Below are 21126 nucleotides of genomic sequence, written 5' to 3'. Positions count from 1 at the left end.
TAATCTTTACATGATTGGCAGTGATGCAAAGCTGTTAACAAGCATGCAGTGTAATGATCCATTTAGAGCAGGGGGTCCTCCATGCCATAGATAGAATATATATCCTCAAGCTGTTTACCCAGTGCCAGGGTTTATAATCACATGAACAGCCCTAAACCACAGGAATATACGCTATCATCCTAATCCATTTTCCCCAAACACATCCAGTATGATAATGCTCTTTAAAATCAATGTCAAATGTGAGCATTTCAGCCATTTCCACACATGATTAATATACAGTCACCTCCAAAAAGATAGGCACCCTTGACAAAGATGAGCAAAACATTTTGGATTTGTATTTTATTTTACACTAATACAATTGCTCAGATAAAGACAGTTTGTTTAACAAGTAATATTTTTTCTCTCAAAAGCATAAGGGTCAAAATAATTGGCACCCCTGTTGTCAAAGTAGTTAAAAGTTTAGTACTCGGTCGGGTATTCCTAGCACGCAATGACTACATCAAGCTTGTGACTACAAACTTGTTGGATGTATTCGCAGTTTGTTTTGGTTGTGTTTCAGATAATTTTGTGCCCAATAGAAATGAATGGTAAATAATGTATTGTGGCATTGATGAGTTATAAAGTTACAGAGGCACAAAATGAATACGGCCAAGACATACTAACCTCCCTATTATTGGTAAAGGTGAGAGGTTAGCATGACTTGGGTGTATGATGTTTGTGCCTCTGTAACTTTCTCAATCGTCATTACTCACAATTCATTCAATATTATCCGTTATCATGGTAGCATCCCACAATAATGTTTAGAAGTATATTCTATTCTCAATTTATAATAAAAATGACGAAATACTAAACTTAGCGGTGACAATGTTCTCCCCTATCTGTTTGAGAATAAAAATATTACATGTTAAACTAAATCTTTCTCTGGGCAATTGTATTTCTGTAAAATAATATTCTCAATATGTGTTCAAATTGAGAATACAAAATAGCTCAATATTTGTATTATTTATTTTATAAAGTATTTTCTGCTCCTCTTTATCAAGGGTGCCAATCATTTTGAACCCCACTGTATGTTAGGACATGGCTGAGTGATGTTCACTGAGTGTACAAAACATTAGGAACACCTGCTATTTCCAAGACAGGTGAAAGCTATGATCCCTTATTGATGTCACCTGTTCAATCCACTTCAATCAGTGTAGATGAAGGGGAGGAGACATGTTAAAGTAGGATGTTTAAGCCTGGAGACAATTGAGACATGGATTGTGTACAGTATGTGTGCCATTCAGAGGGTGAACGAGCCAACTTGGCGTAACTGAACACTTTTCTAATGTTTATGACCTTGTTTGTGTACAAAATGCAAAGAACAACTAAATCCAATTAAAAAGAATGACTTTTTGTTTAATAGCGTGCACTCTGCTTAGCTATCTGAACATCTTAAACGCTGTTTGAAGTTCAACTTTACATATGAAATATTACGCCAGCTGGTAGGGAGGAACTTTTTCATTTACTAGTTAGTGTTTCATAACAGAAAATTAAAAACCCTGTGTGAATCTTAGCTACATTGTCCTTGGGCAACCTGTCATAATACACAACAGAACACAGGGGGGTACATGGGAATATAAAACCGTGCTACAATAAAAAATTTAAAAAGGCTTAAGAAACAGCTACTTAAAAAAAAGTCTGCCTCGGGATATGTTAAGTGTGATATGCTGAATGAAAGGTGTCATTTCCAAATGGCATATGTGAACTTTGTTTTCACGCACAAGATAGGGATATAAAAAGACTGGGAGACTTTTTTGGGGTCGGTTGGAGAGACTCATGTGATCAGCTTCATACAGGAGTGGAGTATCTCCAATCCGTGAAGTTCTCTGAGTTTTGCCATATGCCTAGAAACAAAAACAGACAAGAATCATGTAAGCAAACATAATGATGTCCCTCTAAGTTGACCTGTGGGTGAACCTATTTCATTCTTTTCTCTCCCCTGAATTGGATGTTGTCATGGGAAGTCAAAAGAGGAGTAGAGACACAGAGCATACTCCTTTCATGTATGGGGTATTCTGCCTCTTTTCTGACACTTCGAGATTAAACTTAGAGCACTTTGAGGTTAAATGTGTTTCTGCCATCGCACATCAGTTGGGACAACAGTTACATCCGCATCAGCAGGGTAGAAACAACTTGCTGAAGGCTGCTGTCTACTGCACCACAGAGTTTAGTAGGAGGAGCATATACAGTGCCTTCAGAAAGTATTCACGCCCTTGACTTATTCTACATTATTGTGTTACAGCCTGAATTCAAAATGGACTAAATAGCTTTTTTAAAATCACCAATCTACAAACAATATCCAATAATGACAAAGGGAACACGTGTTTTTATTTTATTTGAGCAAATTTACTGAGAATGAAATACAGAATTATTATAATCTCTAAGAGCTTTGCACACCTGGATTATTTAATATTTGCACAATATTCTTATAAAAAACTCTTCATGCTCTGTCAAGTTGGTTGTTGATCATTGCTAGATAGCCATTTTCAAGTCTTGCCATAGATTTTCAAGCCGATTGAAGTCAAAACTGTACTCTTTTTATTTAGGACATAAAGTTCCTTCTTTGACAATTTTTTGGCAGTGTCTGTAGAAAAGCAGACTAAACCAGGTTTTCCTCTAGGATTTTGCTATGAAACTCCCTAGACCTTACCGATGACAAGCATACTCATAACATGATGCAGCCACCACTATGCTTGAAAATATGAAGAGCTGTACTCAGTGATGTTTTGGATTTGCTCCAAACATAACTCTTTGTATTCAGGACAAAAATATAATTTCTTAGCCATATTTTTTGTTGTATTACTTAAGTGCCTTACTGCAAACAGGATGCATATTTTGTCATATTTTTATTCTGTACAGGCTTCCTTCTTTTCACTATGTCATTTAGGTTAGTTAGGTGGAGTAACTACAATGTTGGTGATCCATCCTCAGTTTTCTACTATCACAGCCATTAAACTCTGTAACTGTTTTAAAGACACCATTGGCCTCATGGTGAAATTCCTGAGCGGTTTCCTTCCTCTCTGGCAACTGAGTTAGGAAGGACACCTGTATCTTTGTAGTCACTGGGTGTATTGAAGTGCAGACTGTGTGAAGTCACAATGTTTATGTAACCACGTCCATTAGACTCACATCAGCCCCCGAGTTGATGAGTACCTGGAGAGACTTGGGCTGGTCGCCCCACAGCAGGGTGGCATGGAGAAGGGGGCGAGTAAGGGGAGAAGAACAATTATCTTTAAGACCCACCAGAGTACTCACTCCAACGAATGAGCTGGGTCTCTTGAAGGGACAAGTAGCCACAAAATGACCGGCAATACCGCAATACAGACAACTCTGGGTCTCAAATCTGCGTACGTGTTCGGTTGGAGACAGCCCAGCCCTACCGAGCTGCATCGGCTCGGGAAGCGGTGAATTGGCAGTCTTCGGAGGCTCTTGGAGGAACTCGGGTAAGCTCAGAACCTATCAGGGACTTCCAGAGTTCATCAGATGCAAGGTGGGATCCTACAATGCTAGGTCATGACGTTCGGCCACGTCCTGGAACCCTTCCATCAGACCACGAAGCATCTCCCCATGTCTAACAATGGTGGCTCCTTGGGAGGAAATGGCGTTGCGGAGCTGGTCCAAGTCTGCTGGGTCAGTCATGGCCAGTTCGTACTATCAGGAATCAAGGTAAGACCCAAGTGCAGACTGTGTGAAGTAACAATGATTATGTAACCACAGGGGCAGGCAAACGACAGGTTAAGGCAGGCAGGGGTCGATAATCCAGAGCAGTGGCCAAGGAACAGGACCGCAAGCAGGCTCAGGGTCAGGTCAGGCAGAGGTCGGTAATCCAGAGGTGGAGCAAAGGTACAGGACGGCAGGCAGGCTCAGGATCAGAGACAGACAGTGGTCAGCCAGGCGGGTATAGGGTCAGGACAGGCAAAGGTCAAAAACCAGGAGGATGAGAAAGAAAGAGACTAGGGAAAAACAGGAGCTGAGACAAAATGCTGGTAGGCTTGAACAAACAACACAAACTGGCAACAGACAGAAAACACAGGTATACAGTGGGGCAAAAAAGTATTTAGTCAGCCACCAATTGTGCAAGTTCTCCCACTTAAAAAGATGAGAGAGGCCTGTAATTTTCATCATCGGTTCACTTCAACTATGACAGACAAAATTAGAAAAAGAAAATCCAGAAATTCACATTGTAGGATTTTTTATGAATTTATTTGCAAATTATGGTGGAAAATAAGTATTTGGTCACCTACAAACAAGCAAGATTTCTGGCTCTCACAGACCTGTAACTTCTTCTTTAAGAGGCTCCTCTGTCCTCCACTCGTTACCTGTATCAATGGCACCTGTTTGAACTTGTTATCAGTATAAAAGACACCTGTCTACAACCTCAAAAAGTCACACTCCAAACTCCACTATGGCCAAGACCAAAGAGCTGTCAAAGGACACCAGAAACAAAATTGTAGACCTGCACCAGGCTGAGAAGACTGAATCTGCAATAGGTAAGCAGCTTGGTTTGAAGAAATCAACTGTGGGAGCAATTATTAGGAAATGGAAGACATACAAGACCACTGATAATCTCACTCGATCTGGGGCTCCATGCAAGATCTCACCCCGTGGGGTCAAAATGATCACAAGAACGGTGAGCAAAAATCCCAGAACCACACGGAGGGACCTAGTGAAAGACCTGCAGAGAGCTGGGACCAAAGTAACAAAGCCTACCATCAGTAACACACTACGCCGCCAGGGACTCAAATCCTGCAGTGCCAGAAGTGTCCCCCTGCTTAAGCCAGTACATGTCTAGGCCCGTCGGAAGTTTGCTAGAGAGCATTTGGATGATCCAGAAGAAGATTGGGAGAATGTCATATGGTCAGATGAAACCAAAATAGAACTTGTTGGTAAAAACTCAACTCGTCGAGTTTGGAGGATAAAGAATGCTGAGTTACATCCAAAGAACACCATACCTACTGTGAAGCATGGGGGTGGAAACATCATGCATCTGCATGGAGGAATGGGACAAAATACCAGCAACAGTGTGTGAAAACCTTGTGAAGACTTACAGAAAACGTTTGACCTCTGTCATTGCCAACAAAGGATATGTAACAAAGTATTGAGATAAACTTTTGTTATTGACCAAATACTTATTTTCCACCATATTTTGCTAATAAATTCATTAAAAAATCCTACAATGTGATTTTCTGGATTTCTCATTTTGTCTGTCATCGTTTAAGTGTACCTATGATGAAAATTACAGGCCTCTCTCATCTTTTTAAGTGGGAGAAATTGCACAATTGGTGGCTGACTAAATACTTTTTTTGCCCCACTGTAAATACACAGTGGATAATGGGGAAGATGGGTGACACCTGGAGGGTGGTGGAGACAAAATACAAGGACAGGTGAAAAACAGATCAGGGCGTGACACACCATGCTCAAAGGGATATTCAATGTCTGCTTTTTTTATCCCCAATAAGTACCCTTCTTTGTGAGGCATTGGAAAACCTCCCTGGTCTTCGTTGTTGAATCTGTGTTTCAAATTCCCTGCTCGAATGAGGGACCTTACATATAATTGTATGTGTGGGGTACAGAGATGAGATAGTAATTAAAAAGTCATGTTAAACACTATTATTGCATACAAAGTGAGTACATGCACATTATTATGTGACTTGTTAAGCACATTTTTACTCCTGAACTTATTAGGCTTGCCATAAGGTTAGATCGTATGGCCAGTAACCGAAAGGTTGCTGGATCGAATCCCTGAGGGGACAAGGTACAAATCTGCTGCTCTGCCCCTGAACAAGGCAGTTAACCCACTGTTCCCCGGGTAGGCCGTCATTGTAAATAAGAATTTGTTCTTAACTGACTTGCTGAGTTAAATAAAGGTTTAAAAAAAATTAAATAAGAAAGGGGTTGAATACATGACTCAATTCACATTTCAGCTTTTCATTTTTAATGGATTTTGGAAACATTTCTAAAAACATAATGAGGTATTGTGTGTAGGCCAGTGCCACAAAATCTCAATTGAATCCATTTTAAATTCAGTATTAAGTTATGTTTTACAATTGTGTTTTAAACAAGGCACGGATAGTACTTTAAAAACCTGAAATATCCTGAGAATATAGTCAAAATAAAATAGCGTGAATAAAGTGGCAATATCTCGAGAATAAAGGGACAATATTTTGAGAATAAACCCAACATTTTATTTTGAGAATGGCTCCCTGTTGCTGTGTGCGCCACCGTTAAAATACCTTAATTAGACGACCTGGTGAAACTATACCTTAGAATTGGCTTTAGTAACAAGAAAATCCTTGCTCTTTTAGCACATACTACCCATATTATTATAAGTATTAGGACCTGGAAGAGGTTGCGCCAGAGATAGGGTATTTTCAGAGGGAGGAACCACACTGACTTGGATGGTTAAATACATAGGTAGAGATGGGTGGGCTGTGTGTGTATGGAGGGGGGGTACTACTCCTCAAGCATGGTGATGGCTGCATCATGTTATGAGTATATACATATTTAACAGGCGTGACTGTACTGCACACGCACACACACACACACACACACACACACACACACACACACACACACACACACACACACACACACACGGTATCCCCAAAGCAATACCATTCTAACGGTCATGGTGCATTGTCAGGACACCGAATTAAGTTCACTCTCTTGTTACCGTTACTGACCGCGAGTTGCATGCACCAGTCCCTTTCGTGGTGCCCTTTTGAATTCGCTACAATGTTGTTCTTAATCCCATACGTATGTCAACACCTTGCATAGTATCTTAAGAGAGTAACAGTTAGGTCAGTAGCCTATATGTCGAAATGAAGGTTACATATTTGTGTGTAATGGCATGGGGTTTTTATGTACATTTCTAATGAAGGCTTCTCCGCAGAAGCGACAGAAGCGACAGTTACAGGGATGATTCAAAACAGCCTGATTGCCGTAGCAACATCAGGGAAACTGGGCAGAAGAGAGTGCTGCTTCAAATACAGCAGTTCTGCAACATCTTTGATTGAGCCTCTCATAATTGCCGGCCTCAACATGCTACAGAAAGAAATTACTAACTGTATAGGAAGCTCTGGGTACAAGTCGTCTGGATAGTGAACAGCCAATAAATCGGCCGATGCAAACAGACGATCATCTTTAGCTGACAACACTTCTTGAGGGCTTGAACAAAAAAAAAGCAGATTGTGATTTTGTTCGTACTGGTGAACTTGCATTTGAATTGTGTATCTTAGCATGCATCATTCAAGACTAAGTTTCAAATGTGTGCAGCGCAATGGACATATAATGCACAATGTCTCAGTAATGACTGTCTTGGTTGGCAATACTCAGTATAGGCAGTCCAGGCAACCTGGACCTACAGGCCCGGATGAAAACATTTGCCCACAGAAAAACGCAAGGCGATGCTGCCGCATACTGTAGCTACTATAGGCCTCAAGATAGAAAAAAGAAAGAGACAAGCACAAAAACAGAAAAGCAGGAAGGAGAACTTCAGGAGACCAGAGAAGATTTAATTTGACTTGATTTAACTTACCTTGAAACCTGTTGAGTTCAACAATAAATAGTGGCTGAATTTATCCTAAAGCCGACTACTTTTTTCCTCATTGTTAGGCTATTTGATGTGTCATTTTAATAAAGGTTTATAAACAGCAGTTAATTAGGAGCTACATACAGTATATAGCCTAGCTGTAGATAGTAGGAAATACTGCATAATAAAACAATCCCTAGTAAGCAAGTGTTTTGAGGGTGGACTGACTATAATTTGGGATTAATAGACTGGTTTTACGCACAACAACTTTCTATCCCAGCTGGGAGATAGGCTATACAGGACAGTATATTCCCAAAAATATTTTGGTAGTGTAGCTGATTAGTATGCTGTTGCATCAAAAATGTATTTTACAATCGTCAATGTTTGAATGTCCAACTATTCCTGCCAGCCAGCTGTCTAACATGACAAAATGTCGGCCAATTGGCCTCCCAATAAACATTTATACATTAGCTAAAGCAAAGCAATGGCTACGTGCCATGGCACCACAGAAAGCCTATCATCAATTAGTTAGACAGCCGCGTAGACATTTCACAATTTCAGCACCATGGATTAATAAAGGAAATCTGAGGAAAATGCTACAGAAATTCTATCAACACATCTATTGTGCTACACGAACATCGGGGACTCTGGATCATTGCTACTCTCCCTTCCGGGACGACTACAAGGGCCTCCTCTACCCTTCCTTCGGCAAATCATATCACACCTCCATTCTGCTCTTCTCCAACCATAGGCAAAAATTTAAGCAGGAAGCACCTGTGGTAAGGATTATTCAACGTTGGTCTGACCAATCGGAATATATCCTTCAAGATTGTTTTGATTACGCGGACTGGGAAATGTTCTGGAAAATAGTACTGACGTATACACGGTCTCAGTGACTTTGATCGATTAGAACTTATCCAAACTAAAAAACGTGGATAGATGGCAACACTTGCGCAAAACTGAAAGCGCAAACCCCTGCATTTAACCATAGCAAGGCGACTGGGAACATGGACGTGTACAAACAGCTATGCCCTCCGTAAGGCAAAGAGGCAAAACGTTCAACGTCTCAGACATGACATATGTGGCAGGGACTCCAGACAATCACTGATTATAAAGGAAAAGCCAGCCAGACAAGCAAAACACCTTCTTTGCATGCTTTGAGGAAAACAACATCAAACTGCTTCTCACGAGGACTGTGTGCTCTCATTCTCCATGGCCGACGTGAGTAAGTCATTTAGGCGTTAACCCTCGCAAGGCTGCCGGCCCAGGCGGCATCCCAAGCCGCATCCTCAGACCATGTGCAGACCAGCTTGCTGGAGTGTTTACGGACATATTCAATCTCTCCATATCCCAGTCTGTTGTCCCCACTTGCTTCAAGATGTCCACCATTGTTCCTGTACCCAAGAAAGCAAAAGTAACTGAACTGAATGATTATCGCCACATAGCACTCAATTCTGTCATCATGAAGTGCTTTGAGAGGCTAGTTAAGGATCATAACACCTCCACTTTACCCAACACCCTAGACCCACTACAATTTGCATACCGCCCCAACAGACCCATGAACGACGCAATCGCCATTGCACTGCACACTGCCCTATCCCACCTGGACAAAATAAATACCTATGTAAGAATGCTGTTCGTTGACTACAGCTGAGTATTCAAAACCATAGTGCCCTCCGAAGCGCATCACTAAGCTCAGGGCCCTGGGTCTGAACCTCGCCCTGTGCAACTGGGTCCTAGACTTCCTGACTCATGACTGATTGGCCACTCACATTGCCAACTCAATCATCAAGTTTGCTGACAACACAAAAGTGATAGGACTGATTACCAACAACAACTAGACAGCCTACAGCGAGAAGGTGAGAGCCCTGGTGGAGTGGTGCCAGGAAAATAACCTCTCCCTCAACATCAACAAAATGAAGGAGCTGATCGTGGACTTTAGGAGAAAGCAGAGAGAGCATTCCCCCAGTTGAGAGGGTCAAAAGATTCAAGTTCCTTGGCGTGCACATCACTGAGGACCTGAAATGGTCCCTCCACACCGACAGCATGGTGAAGAAGGCACAATAGCACCTCTTCAACCTCAGGAGGCTGAAGAAATACAGCTTGGCCCCTAAGACTTCTACAGATGCACCATCAAGAACATTCTGGGCTGTATCACCACCTGGTAGGGCAGCTGCACAGCCTGCATCCTCAGTGCTCTCCAGAGGGTGCTAAGGTCAGCCCAACACATCACTGGGGGCAATGACCTTTACAATTCAACCTGGATCTTCTGCGATATGGATAAAACCCAGCCCTTAATGAATCACTAAACATGTGAATTCTTTAGCAATACAAGACCATTGTCTCATCGCTTAATTAGAGGTCTGGTTAGCAGATATCACTGAATTTGTTCAGGATATGTGTCCTTCTAATGCCCTCCAGGACATCTACAGCACCCGGGGCAAAGATAGGCCAAGAAGACCATCAAAGACCTCAGTCACCCGAGCTATGGCCTGTCCACCCCGCTAGAAGACAGAGACAGTACAGGTGCATCAAATCTGGGAACCAAAGACAACAGCTTCTCTCTCCAGGCCATCAGACTGTTAAACAGTCACCCCTAACCAGCCTACACCCAGAACTCTGCCCTGATCCTTAGACTGCTGCCCTATTTACATAGAGTCATTGAACACTGATCACTTTAATACTTATATACTGTTTTACCCACTTCATATGTATACTGAGTCTAAGTGTCCAAAACATTAGGAACACCTATATAAGAACTGCTGTAAACACGTTCTCTATGAATATGTCCATACCGTCTATAAAAATCATTATACATGCAGTACCATTAAAAAGATTGGAAGCACACCTCCTCATTCAAGGGTTTTTCTTTATTTGTACTATTTTCTACATTGTAGAATAATAGTGAAGACATCCAAACTATGAAATAACACTATGTAGTGACCATAAAAGTGTTAAACAAAAATATTTTAGATTCTTCAAAGTAGTCACCCTTTGCCTTGATGACAGCTTTGCACACTTTGGCATTCTCTCAACCAGCTTCATGAGATAGTCACCTGGAATGCACTACAACTGACAGGTGTGCCTTGTTAAAATTACATTTGTGGAATTTCTTTCCTTCTTAATGCATTTGAGCCAATCAGTTGTGTTGTGACAAGGTAGGGGTGGTATACAGAAGATAGCCATATTTGGTAAAATACCAAGTCCATATTATGGCAAGAACAGCTCAAATAAGCAAAGAGAAGCGACAGTCCATCATTACTTTAAGCAGTCAATGCAGAAAATACAGAGGATAAGTTCATTAGAGTTACCAGGCTCAGAAATTGCAGAGGAGACTGCGTGAATCAGGCCTTCATGGTCGAATTGCTGCAAAGAAACCACTACTAAAGGACACCAATAATAAGAAGAAACTTGCTTGGGCCAAGAAACACCAGCAATGGACATTAGACTGGTGGAATATGTCCTTTGGTCTGATGAGTCCAAATGAGAGATTTCTGGTTCCAACCTCTGTGTCTTTGTGAGATGTAGAGTAGGTGAACAGATGATCTACACATGTGTAGTTCCCACTATGAAGCATGGAGGAGGAGGTGTGATGGTGTGAGGGTGCATTGCTGGTGACATTGTCAGTGATTTATTTAGAATTCAAGGCACACACCAGCATGGCTACCACAGCATTCTGCAGCGATACTCAATCCCATCTGGTTTGCGCTTAGTGGGACTATTATTTGTTTAATAATGACCCAACACACCTCCAGGCTGTGTAAGGGCTATTTGACCAATAATGAGAGTGATGGAGTGCTGCATCAGATGACCTGGCTTCCACAATCGCCCGACCTCAGCCCAATTGAGATGGTTTGGGATGAGTTGGACCGCAGAGTGAAGGAAAAGCAGCCAACAAGTGCTGAGCATATGTAGAAACTCCTTCAAGACTTTTGTAAATCATTCCAGGTGAAGCTGGTTGAGAGAATGCCAAGAGTGTGCAAAGCTGTCATGAAGGTAAAGGGTGGCTATTTTGAAGAATTTCAAATATAAAATATATTTTGTTTTGTTTAACACTTTTTTTGGTTACTACATGCTTCCATGTGTTATTTCATTGTTGTGATGTCTTCACAATTATTCTACAATGTTGAAAATAGTGAAAATAAAGAAAAACCCTTGAATGAGTAGGTGTGTCCAACCTTGTGACTAGTACTGTATATTCCGGACATTGACATTGCTCGTTCTGATATTTCTTAATTTTGGAATTATGTGTGTATTATTTTGTATTGCTAGGTAATACTGCACTATTGGAGCTATAAACGTTGATTTGATGGACAGCGATCGGTAGTCTATAATCTCAGTGGCGGAAAAAGTACTCAATTGCCATACTTAAGTAAAAGAAAAGATACCTTAATATAAAAGTACCTTAATACCTTAAAATAAAAGTGAAACTCACCCAGTGAAATACTGCTTGAGTAAAAGTCTAAAAGTATTTGGTTTTAAATATACTTAAGTATCAAAAGTTAAAGTATAAATCATTTCAAATGGCTTATATTAAGCAAACCAGATAGCACAATTGTTTTATTTAAAAAAATGTACTGATAGCCAGGGGCACAGCACAACACGCAGACATAATTTACAAACAAAGCATTTGTGTTTAGTAAGTCCGCCAGGTCAGAGGCAGTAGGGATGACCAGCGATGTTCTCTTCATAAGTGCGTTTTTAGGAAAGTAGGAAAGTTCTCAAATATAAATAACTGAGTTATGCCAGTGTAAGAGCTGAGATGTTGAGGAGTGTGTTTGGGTGCATGTGCCTGCATGTGTATGTGTGTGTGTGTATGGGTGCGTGTGTGTGTAAGCATACGTGCATGTGTGATTAATTAACATAGCAATTACCTGGGCTCTGCTTTACACAGCTTCCCCAGAGCGATGGCAGAATTTTGCTGCACAGCACTTCTCTTGGCGTCGCCCGCAGCAAGGCGGAGCAGGAGCAGGACAGTGTCGGTTCCCAGGAGGCTACTGGCTGCCCCCCGCACCCCCAGGCAGTGGCCCAGGCACAGGGCAGCGTTCCCTGCCACTGCCTCCTCACTGCTGGGACCCAGGAGCCTCCTCAGGGTGTGAAGTCCTGATGAGTAGGACAAAATAAAAGTTGCCCAATGTAATCACGTACACTCACAGACAAAAGCACACACACACAGGCACATACAAACAAAATAAAAACAGACGTGCTCATACACACAAACCAACACGCACACGCATGTGTGAGGACACATCTTATAATACAATATCTGTTTTTGTTATTTACCATCTTTCACATAACACACTAGTTCAAAAACCAAGACCAATCCATCATACATGTATCTTACGATTATCACATTTCACCCACTCCTCCTGAGCCGTTTGACTGATAGCCGTGCACACTGTGAGGGTCTTGATCAAATATTTAGTGGTGGTCTTCCCTGATCCCTGCATGGCAAGATAAAATGATAATTTCTCTCACATCATATACAGTATATAGAACACATTATATCAGTCCATATAACACATAACACAGCATTATTATTTTATCAAGAAGCTGTGGAAGGGAAAGAAGGGAAAAAGGCCTCTTGAATCGGGCAGGCAGTGATCACCTAAAAGAAATATAATAAAAAAGGCAATAAATTATGCTTGGCATTACTTTCAGTAGCCTCCGCATTGTCCCCACGACTCCTCTCTGCACGGCGTCTTCAGTAGCAGCGGGGGACTGTGGGAGCACTTTACTCAGCAAACCTGTGGCTCTCTGAGGCCAAGAGAAAGAACAATATTCAGTCAGTGGGAAAAGAAAGAGAGTGATTGGGGAAAGAAACAGAGCAGTCATCAACACCTGTTGCTGATATTCTGTCACATTTACAAACCCGGAGAGAGAGATCCTTAATGTAACACTGAATGTCACACAGAGAGAGAGAGAGAGAGAGAGAGAGAGAGAGAGAGAGAGAGAGAGATCCTCTTAGGAATGTACAGTGCATTTGGAAAGTATTAAGACCCCTTGAATTTTTCCACATTTTGCTACGTTACAGCCTTATTCTAAAATTGATTAAATAGTTTTTTTTCTCTCATCAATATACACACAAATACCCAATAATGACAAAGCAAAAACAGGTTTTTAGACATTTTTGCAAAAAACAATCACATTTACATAATTATTCACTCTTTACTCAGTACTTTGTTGAAGCACCTTTGGCAGCCATTACTTCCTTGAGTCTTCTTGGGTATGATGCTACAAGCTTGGCACACCTGTATTTGGGGAGTTCCTCCCATTCTTCTCTGTAGATCCTCTGAAGCTCTGTCAAGTTGGATGGGGGAGCGTTACTGGAGAGCTATTTTCAGGTCTCTCCAGAGATGTTCGATCAGATTCAAGTCTGGCTCTGGCTGGGCCACTCAAGGACATTCAGAGACATGTCCTGAAGCCACTCCTGCATTGTCTTGGCTGTGTGCTGTCATGACTCTCCTGTGAGGATCCAAAGATCAGGTTTTCAATGGATCCAACTTCTACCAGACCCCTCTCACCCGCAGAGGGGAGGAGGGATTGATGTGGGGGTTTTGTGACACCTCATGCCCGGTCGTAAATTGTATGCAGCAAAGGACTCTCTTGGCTCCTTTGTATCAACCAAAGGAATACCTTTGTCTCCAGAAGACTTTCGCCAGCCCAAAACTCTAACGTCCAAAAAGTGAACTTTGGAACAATATTTCTCACACCCGAATGTGGGAAATGGTCAGTGGGTAGATGTAGAAAATTAATGTCATATTGTTTGTAATTTTATGATGTTATTAAAAACTGTATGAACCAAATACTGTAACTTAGGAAGGAAATCCCCTTTAGCCATCAAGTTTTCATCCAATCTGATGTGAAAATGAGATACCACGCCCCGAGTGATGTCAGAAAAGCGTGTCAGTGTGATGGAACCGCCCTTTTTGACCAGAGTGCATAAAAGGACTGGCTAGGAATTAACATATTAGACCAGAAAGACGTGAGACAGTGGTCCACACATTGAAATGGTTAGAAACTCTGAAACTCTCAACACGAGGTGAAGAAAATGAACTTACCAGACCAGGACACCGTCGGTCTGCAGCTGTGCGTGTAAAGTGGTTTTGGAACTTTGACTATCTACCAGAGGAAGAGGAGAAGAAAACTCCCCTCTCAGACAATCACTGGTACGGCTAAGTAGCTGTTCTAAGGAAACAGCCCATTGGAGACAACTAAGAAGGACCTTGTGACCTCTGGTGGACAATCAGAGCATGTACAAGTGGCCCACAGGAAAAGCTCACTGAAACAACTTTCCGAGAGTGATTGGTTCCGACCGAGATAAACGATGAACCAACGGTATTCAACGCGTAAATACATTCTTTTTTTTTCTTCCAAATGGGCAGCGGTACGTGTGCAAGGTATATGATTAATGTGAGGACAGTCCTAGAATGTATCCACGATAAATGTCCCTTTTTCTCTCTCTATTTTCCCCACCCCATTCTCTATTTCTGTGTAATAAGCCGCCATATCTTGTCAGTCCACTAGGGACCTTTGTCTCATGTAACTGTGTATGTGTATTCTGTGTAATTATTTAGTTAGCTAGTAAATAATGCTCACGGTTGGGGTTCTCGCAGATCCAAGAAGCTTACGACTGTTCAGAATGAGACTGATATGAGGTAATGATTAATAAGTAACTTAGATCATCTAGAGTTTAATTTGGGAGATGGCAACTCGTTAAACAACTTCTTCCGAGGCATCCTAAATTCCTAATGAGTAAAAAAAAAAAAGTAAATCAACAGTATTATTCCCCGCAAACCTTACCACCAATTGGAGTAAACTAATAAACTGTAACACTTAGGCTTCTACCTTCAGTTTATACATCTTATACACATTTTACAAACAATCTATTTTCCAATAGTTATATTTTGTTTGTTTTTAGTCCTTCCTCTATTTCTGATGTCCATCCCGTTTGATTTCTATTTGTAACTGTGCTATTTCACAAAATTTCTGAACCTATATACATTTTACAGACCCTGTATGTTTTACATTGGTTATCTTGTTATTAGTCCCACCCTTCAGCTCCATTCTACCTCTCCCATCTATCTCTCAACATCATCCATTTTGAATTTCTATTTGCCATATATTTTTCAACTGTGCTGTGATGCTTCACAAAAGTACTGAACCTTTCTATTCTTAGAAATGGGCCAAAATACCAGCAACAGTGTGTGAAAACCTTGTGAAGACTTACAGAAAACGTTTGACCTCTGTCATTGCCAACAAAGGGTATATAACAAAGTATTGAGATAAACTTTTGTTATTGACCAAATACTTATTTTCCACCATCATTTGCATATAAATTCATTAAAAATCCTACAATGTGATTTTTTGTGGAAAAAATTCTCATTTTGTCTGTCATAGTTGAAGTGTACCTATGATGAATATTTACAGGCCTCTCTCATCTTTTTAAGTGGGAGAACTTGCACAATTGGTGGCTGACTAAATACTTTTTTGCTCCACTGTAACGCCACCAGTCCTATTTATGATATCATTCACAAAAATTATACTTTAAAAAAAGAAATCTTCGAAAAATATGTTATTTTCTATCAATTAGTATATTTGAGTTTGTGGTATTATTTGTTCTGTCTTTTCAGGTGGATTAAACTGAAATTGCAACCAACTTCCTAAGGCTTGTTTAAAAAATAACGATATTTTGGAGATTATTTCCTTTTCAAACAACCGAAAGTGAGCAGGTGTAATCTGAATAAAGGGAAAAAGGCCATTCTTGAACATAGGATGTTCCTACCAATTTACTAGAGAACCAGTGATCATATAATTTAAAAAGCAGGTCACTCGGTGTAGGCAAAACCATAAGCAAATAGGTGAAGTGACTAAATGACTAAAGAGTTAATCAGGGTGATTTTTCCACAAATATACAGGTATTTTCCTTTCCATGTTAGCAACATCTTATCTATTTTTGCTAACGTTCTATAAAAATGTATTGGAGTGAGATCATTTCTTTCTTTTGGGATTTGTATACTGAGTATGTCCACATCTCCGTCAGACCATTTAATTGGTAAACTACACGGTAATGTAAAATTAGTATTTTTTAGTGATCCAATACGTAATATCATTTGTAACACTTATTATAATTTGGTTTTAATCCAGAGAGGATAGCAAAAGTATCTAGATCCTCCATGAGGCCGTGGAGAGATTCTAATTGTGATTTTAAAAGAAAACATGAATCATCAGCGTACAATGACACCTTAGTTTTTAAGCCTTGGATTTCTAATCCCTTAATATTATTGTTTGATATAATTTTAACAGCTAACATTTCGATGGCAATAATAAATAGATATGCCGATAGTGGACAACCTTGTTCTAATCCTCTAGATAGTTTAAAACTTTCTGAGATGTAGCCATTATTTACTATTTTACACCTAGGGTACCTATACATTACTTTAACCCATTTTTATAAGAGATTCCCCAAAATATAGGCATTTCTAGGCATTTACATATAAACTCCAGTCGTACTTTATATAAAAGCCTTTTCAAAATCAGCTATGAAAACCAGGCCACTATATAAATGCCACTTGGGTCCTGTTTCAGTAATAATGATATCAGACCTTCTTGTCTGATAATCTACCATTTATATAGGAGTGGTTAAAACATGCTAATAACGGTCAAAAAAAAGTTTTGTATACTTCCACTGGTATGCCTTCCAGCCCTGGAGTTTTCCCATCCTTAAAGGCTTTAATTGCATCAAGAAGTTCCTCCTCTGTAATTTGGCCTTCACATGAGTCTTTCTGTACAGATGTTAATTTTACATTATTATTAGGAAAAAAATCCATACAATTAGTTTCAGTTAGCGGAGATGGAGGGGACTGAAATGAAAACATATTCTTAAAGTACTTTTCTTCCTCTTTCAAAATCATGCGTGACTCCATCATTTGTAACAAGTTTCAATACATTTTTGGGGTAGCATTTCTATATTGAAGATTGCCACAACCATGCTTAACCGTAGGGATGGTGCCAGGTTTCCTCCAGACCGGACGATTAGATTCAGGCCAAAGAGTTCAATCTTGGTTTCATCAGACCAGAGAATCTTGTTTCTCATGGTCTGAGAGTCCTTTAGGTGCCTTTTGACAAACTCCAAGTGGGCTGTCATGTGCATTTTACTGAGGAGTGGCTTCCGTCTGGCCACTTTACCATAAAGGCCTGATTGGTGGAGTGCTGCAGAGATGGTTGACCTTCTGGAAGGTTCTCCCATCTTCACAGAGGAACTCAGGAGCTCTGTAATAGTGTCCATCGGATTCTTGGCCTTGACTAAGGCCCTTCTCCCCCGATTGCTCAGTTTGGCCGGGCGGCCATCTCAAGGAAGAGTCTTGGTGGTTCTTCCATTTAAGAATGATGCAGGCCACTGTGTTCTTCGGGACTTTCAATACTGCAGAAATGTTTTGGTACCATTCCCCACATCTGTGCCTCGACATAATTCTGTCTTGGAGCTCTACAGACAATTCCTTCGACCTCATGGCTTGGTTTTTGCTCTGACATGCACTGTCAATTGTGGGACTTTATATAGATAGGTGTGCCTTTCCAAATCATGTCCAATCAATTTAATTTACCACAGGTGGACTCCAATCAAGTTGTAGAAATATCTCAAGGATGATCAATGGAAACAGGATGAACCTGAGCTCAATTTCGTGTCTCATAGCAAAGGGTATGAAAACCTATATAAATATGTATTTCTGTTTTACATTTTTTATACATTTACAAACATTTCTAAACACCTGTTTTCGCATTGCTATTTTGGGGTATTGTGTGTAGATTGACGAAGATTTTTTTTTATTTAATTAAGCAATATGGCCCGAGGGTAGATGCCTGGACACAGCCCTTAGCGGTGGTATATTTGGGCGCTCGAGTGGCGCAGAGGCCTAAGGCACTCCATCTCAGTGCAAGAGGCGTCACTGCAGTCTCTGGTTCGAATTCAGGCTGCATCACATCCGCACAATTAGCCCAGCGTCATCTGGGGTAGGCTGAATTTGTTCTTAACTGACTTGCCAAAGTAAATAAAGGTTAAATAAAAATATATATAAATATTGGCCATATATCACAAACCCCCGAGGTGCCATACTGCTATTATAAACTGGTTCCAAAATAATTTGAGCAGTAAAAATAGGTGTTTTGTCATACCTGTGGTATACGGTCTGATATACCATGGCTGTCTGGCTGACCCACCCAGTTTACAATCCATTTTAGAATACGGCTGTAATGTAACAAACTGTGGAAGAAGTAAAGGGGTCTGAATACTTTCCGAATGCACTGCATGTTCGAGATACGTTCTGAATAGTTTTTAGCCCCTTGAGACTGCTCAGACCAGACCGTGCTATGTTTTCTTATACGTGTTCTAATCTTAACTTTTCAATGCTTTGGAATACATGCTGACAAAGCAGGAGTTGTGTTTATATCTAAAACTAGTTGCTATACATAAAACAAGTATGGTGTCGTATTGTTTCTCTCCAAATACCCATCTCTTCCATCTTTGTTTGCATATGAAAAATGCTTGCGATATGGATAGTTAGAGCATGATAGGCCAGAGGGGCCGTAGAGAAGTGTCCGTGAGAGATGCCGTGGTTTTGGTCTCATCAGCAGAGCTGCGTCGGGGCCCTGTGGTGCAACCACTCACTGTGATGATGCCCCCGTCGGGATCACTCAGCAAGCCCAAGCATACTCCACTGATGGGAACAGCATGCTCCTGCAAGATAAAGGAGAGAAAAAAAGCGAGAGAGAGAAAGGTTAATCAAATGTTCACTGTACATATCACTTTTTCATAGGGGTGCTTATTATTATTACACCAAAGGGTCTGAAACAAAAGCTCTCAGTGCTCTCTTTGTTCTTGTTTTTCCATTCACCTCCTTCCCTCCCTCTTCCCATCAAATTGATGTGTTACGCTGATAGGTGGGCCAAGGGCTAGTCAATCACTGCCCAACTCCAAATGGCACCCTAGTGTGCCATGGGCCCTGGTCAAAAGTAGTGCACTATATAGGGAATATGGTGCCATTTGGGATACGCTCAGCCTAACAGCCTCTATCGTACCTGGATGGCTGTGGAGGGATTACCAGAGAGGTTGATCATCAGTCCCAGGAGGGGATAAAGGATCTCTCTGTATTCACAGTGAGTACACCACTTCTGTAATAGAGAACCACAGTGCAATACAACACTCACTGGATTTGGTTTGAGAAATGACCATTGTACATTGTTATCTATTCTGGCTTATAAGTTTCAGTCTGTGACATTTCAAAACCTTTATTTTATTGGAAAGAGAAAAAGCAAGCGTGCCATCATTAGAATTTAAAAAATATATATTTGAAAAATAAACATCCCAGTTCAGTTTAGGAAAATAAAAAAAATTGTGTGCTCCTTTAAAATAAGCTAGTCATAAAAAACAAGTATGCCATCATTAGAATTGAAAAATTATAAAATAGAAAAATAAACATCCCAGTTCAATTTAGGAAAATAACAAAGTTGTGTGCTCCTTTAAAATAAGCTAGTCATAAATACAATATGGAGCAATATTCACCATGGCGATTAGAAAGGCCTGCCAAAACTCCTGACAGTTGGCAACCTCGTTATGGATGGCATCATCTCCAATCATATTGCCTATTGTTGATATGAGCGATGGGAAACAATGCTGGTTGAATGTGGTGATGTTTCTCTGCAAGCGGAGCACAAGGAAAGATTATCCCAAAAATATTTTGACAATGTCTGGTCGCAGATGAGCTTTTGCTGTATTGCCAACTCATATGGTTGTAGTCATGTTTGGCATGACAGATCTAGGACCAGGCTACAACAACTACAGTATCAGGAGCAAATTAAGTATTTGATGAGATGTAGCTAACTTCCAACACAAATATCTTACCAGCAAACTTGTGAAAGGGGGCACAATCAATGTTGTAAACATGTCCCTTAACTGCAAGCAAAATCTGTAACATGAACAGGGAGTTAACCATGATGAACATGAAATGTTCAAGAATATACAGTAGATATGCTACAAATCACTTGCTTACGCTGTATAGTGATGTAGCATACTCTATACAATAGGTTCCCACATGACAAGGAACAATAAAATAATTGGCTGCACACTGCATACAGTATGGGACACGGACAATGAATCTCAGGAGGTTAAAAACACAATCGATATTATATTATTATTCATGAGTCATGACGTGCGGTACCAAACCACAGTATGTGACGACATTATCTAAATGTTTTATAACACACACAAGCACACACATACTTAATAAGTCAACACACACACCCCACCGTTAGCAAGTAATGGACGGCTTTTGGCCTACCAAAAAAGAAAAGACGCTAAATTAAATTGTAGAACTGAAGCCAAACAAATTGTCCTGGAGAGGCTGTCTATCATAGGCTTACACCCCAATTTCACACTCCACCATTCTCTCACTCTGCAAGCATGTGTGTGTGGTGCTGAGGATAGATAGAGAGAGTGAGAGAGGAGCCTTGGCCTAGGCTGTTGTTGATTGCGAAGATTGAGGCTTTTTTCATTGAAGTAA

At 40.6% G+C, this 21126-nt stretch overlaps 1 protein-coding gene across 1 annotated transcript in view; it reads right to left on the bottom strand.

Annotated features, from left to right (window-relative positions):
* Positions 1-322: 322 nt before the first annotated feature.
* Positions 323-21126, bottom strand: part of ttc12 (tetratricopeptide repeat domain 12) — a 39253-nt gene continuing 18449 nt past the window's right edge. Inside the window, exons 14-21 of the mRNA XM_020502701.2 lie at positions 20469-20532; positions 20130-20264; positions 19646-19738; positions 19236-19304; positions 13226-13327; positions 12915-13014; positions 12445-12673; positions 323-1883 (exon numbers count right to left, since the gene is read on the bottom strand). Coding sequence (XP_020358290.1) covers positions 1814-1883; positions 12445-12673; positions 12915-13014; positions 13226-13327; positions 19236-19304; positions 19646-19738; positions 20130-20264; positions 20469-20532 — 862 coding nt within the window. The 3' untranslated portion in view covers positions 323-1813. The remainder of the gene's footprint in view (positions 1884-12444; positions 12674-12914; positions 13015-13225; positions 13328-19235; positions 19305-19645; positions 19739-20129; positions 20265-20468; positions 20533-21126) is intronic.

This window comes from Oncorhynchus kisutch, linkage group LG15 (assembly GCF_002021735.2).
Source record: "Oncorhynchus kisutch isolate 150728-3 linkage group LG15, Okis_V2, whole genome shotgun sequence".
Classification (NCBI taxonomy): Eukaryota; Metazoa; Chordata; class Actinopteri; order Salmoniformes; family Salmonidae; genus Oncorhynchus; species Oncorhynchus kisutch.
Note: the sequence above shows the minus strand (reverse complement) of the source record. Positions and strands in the feature narration are given on the sequence as shown.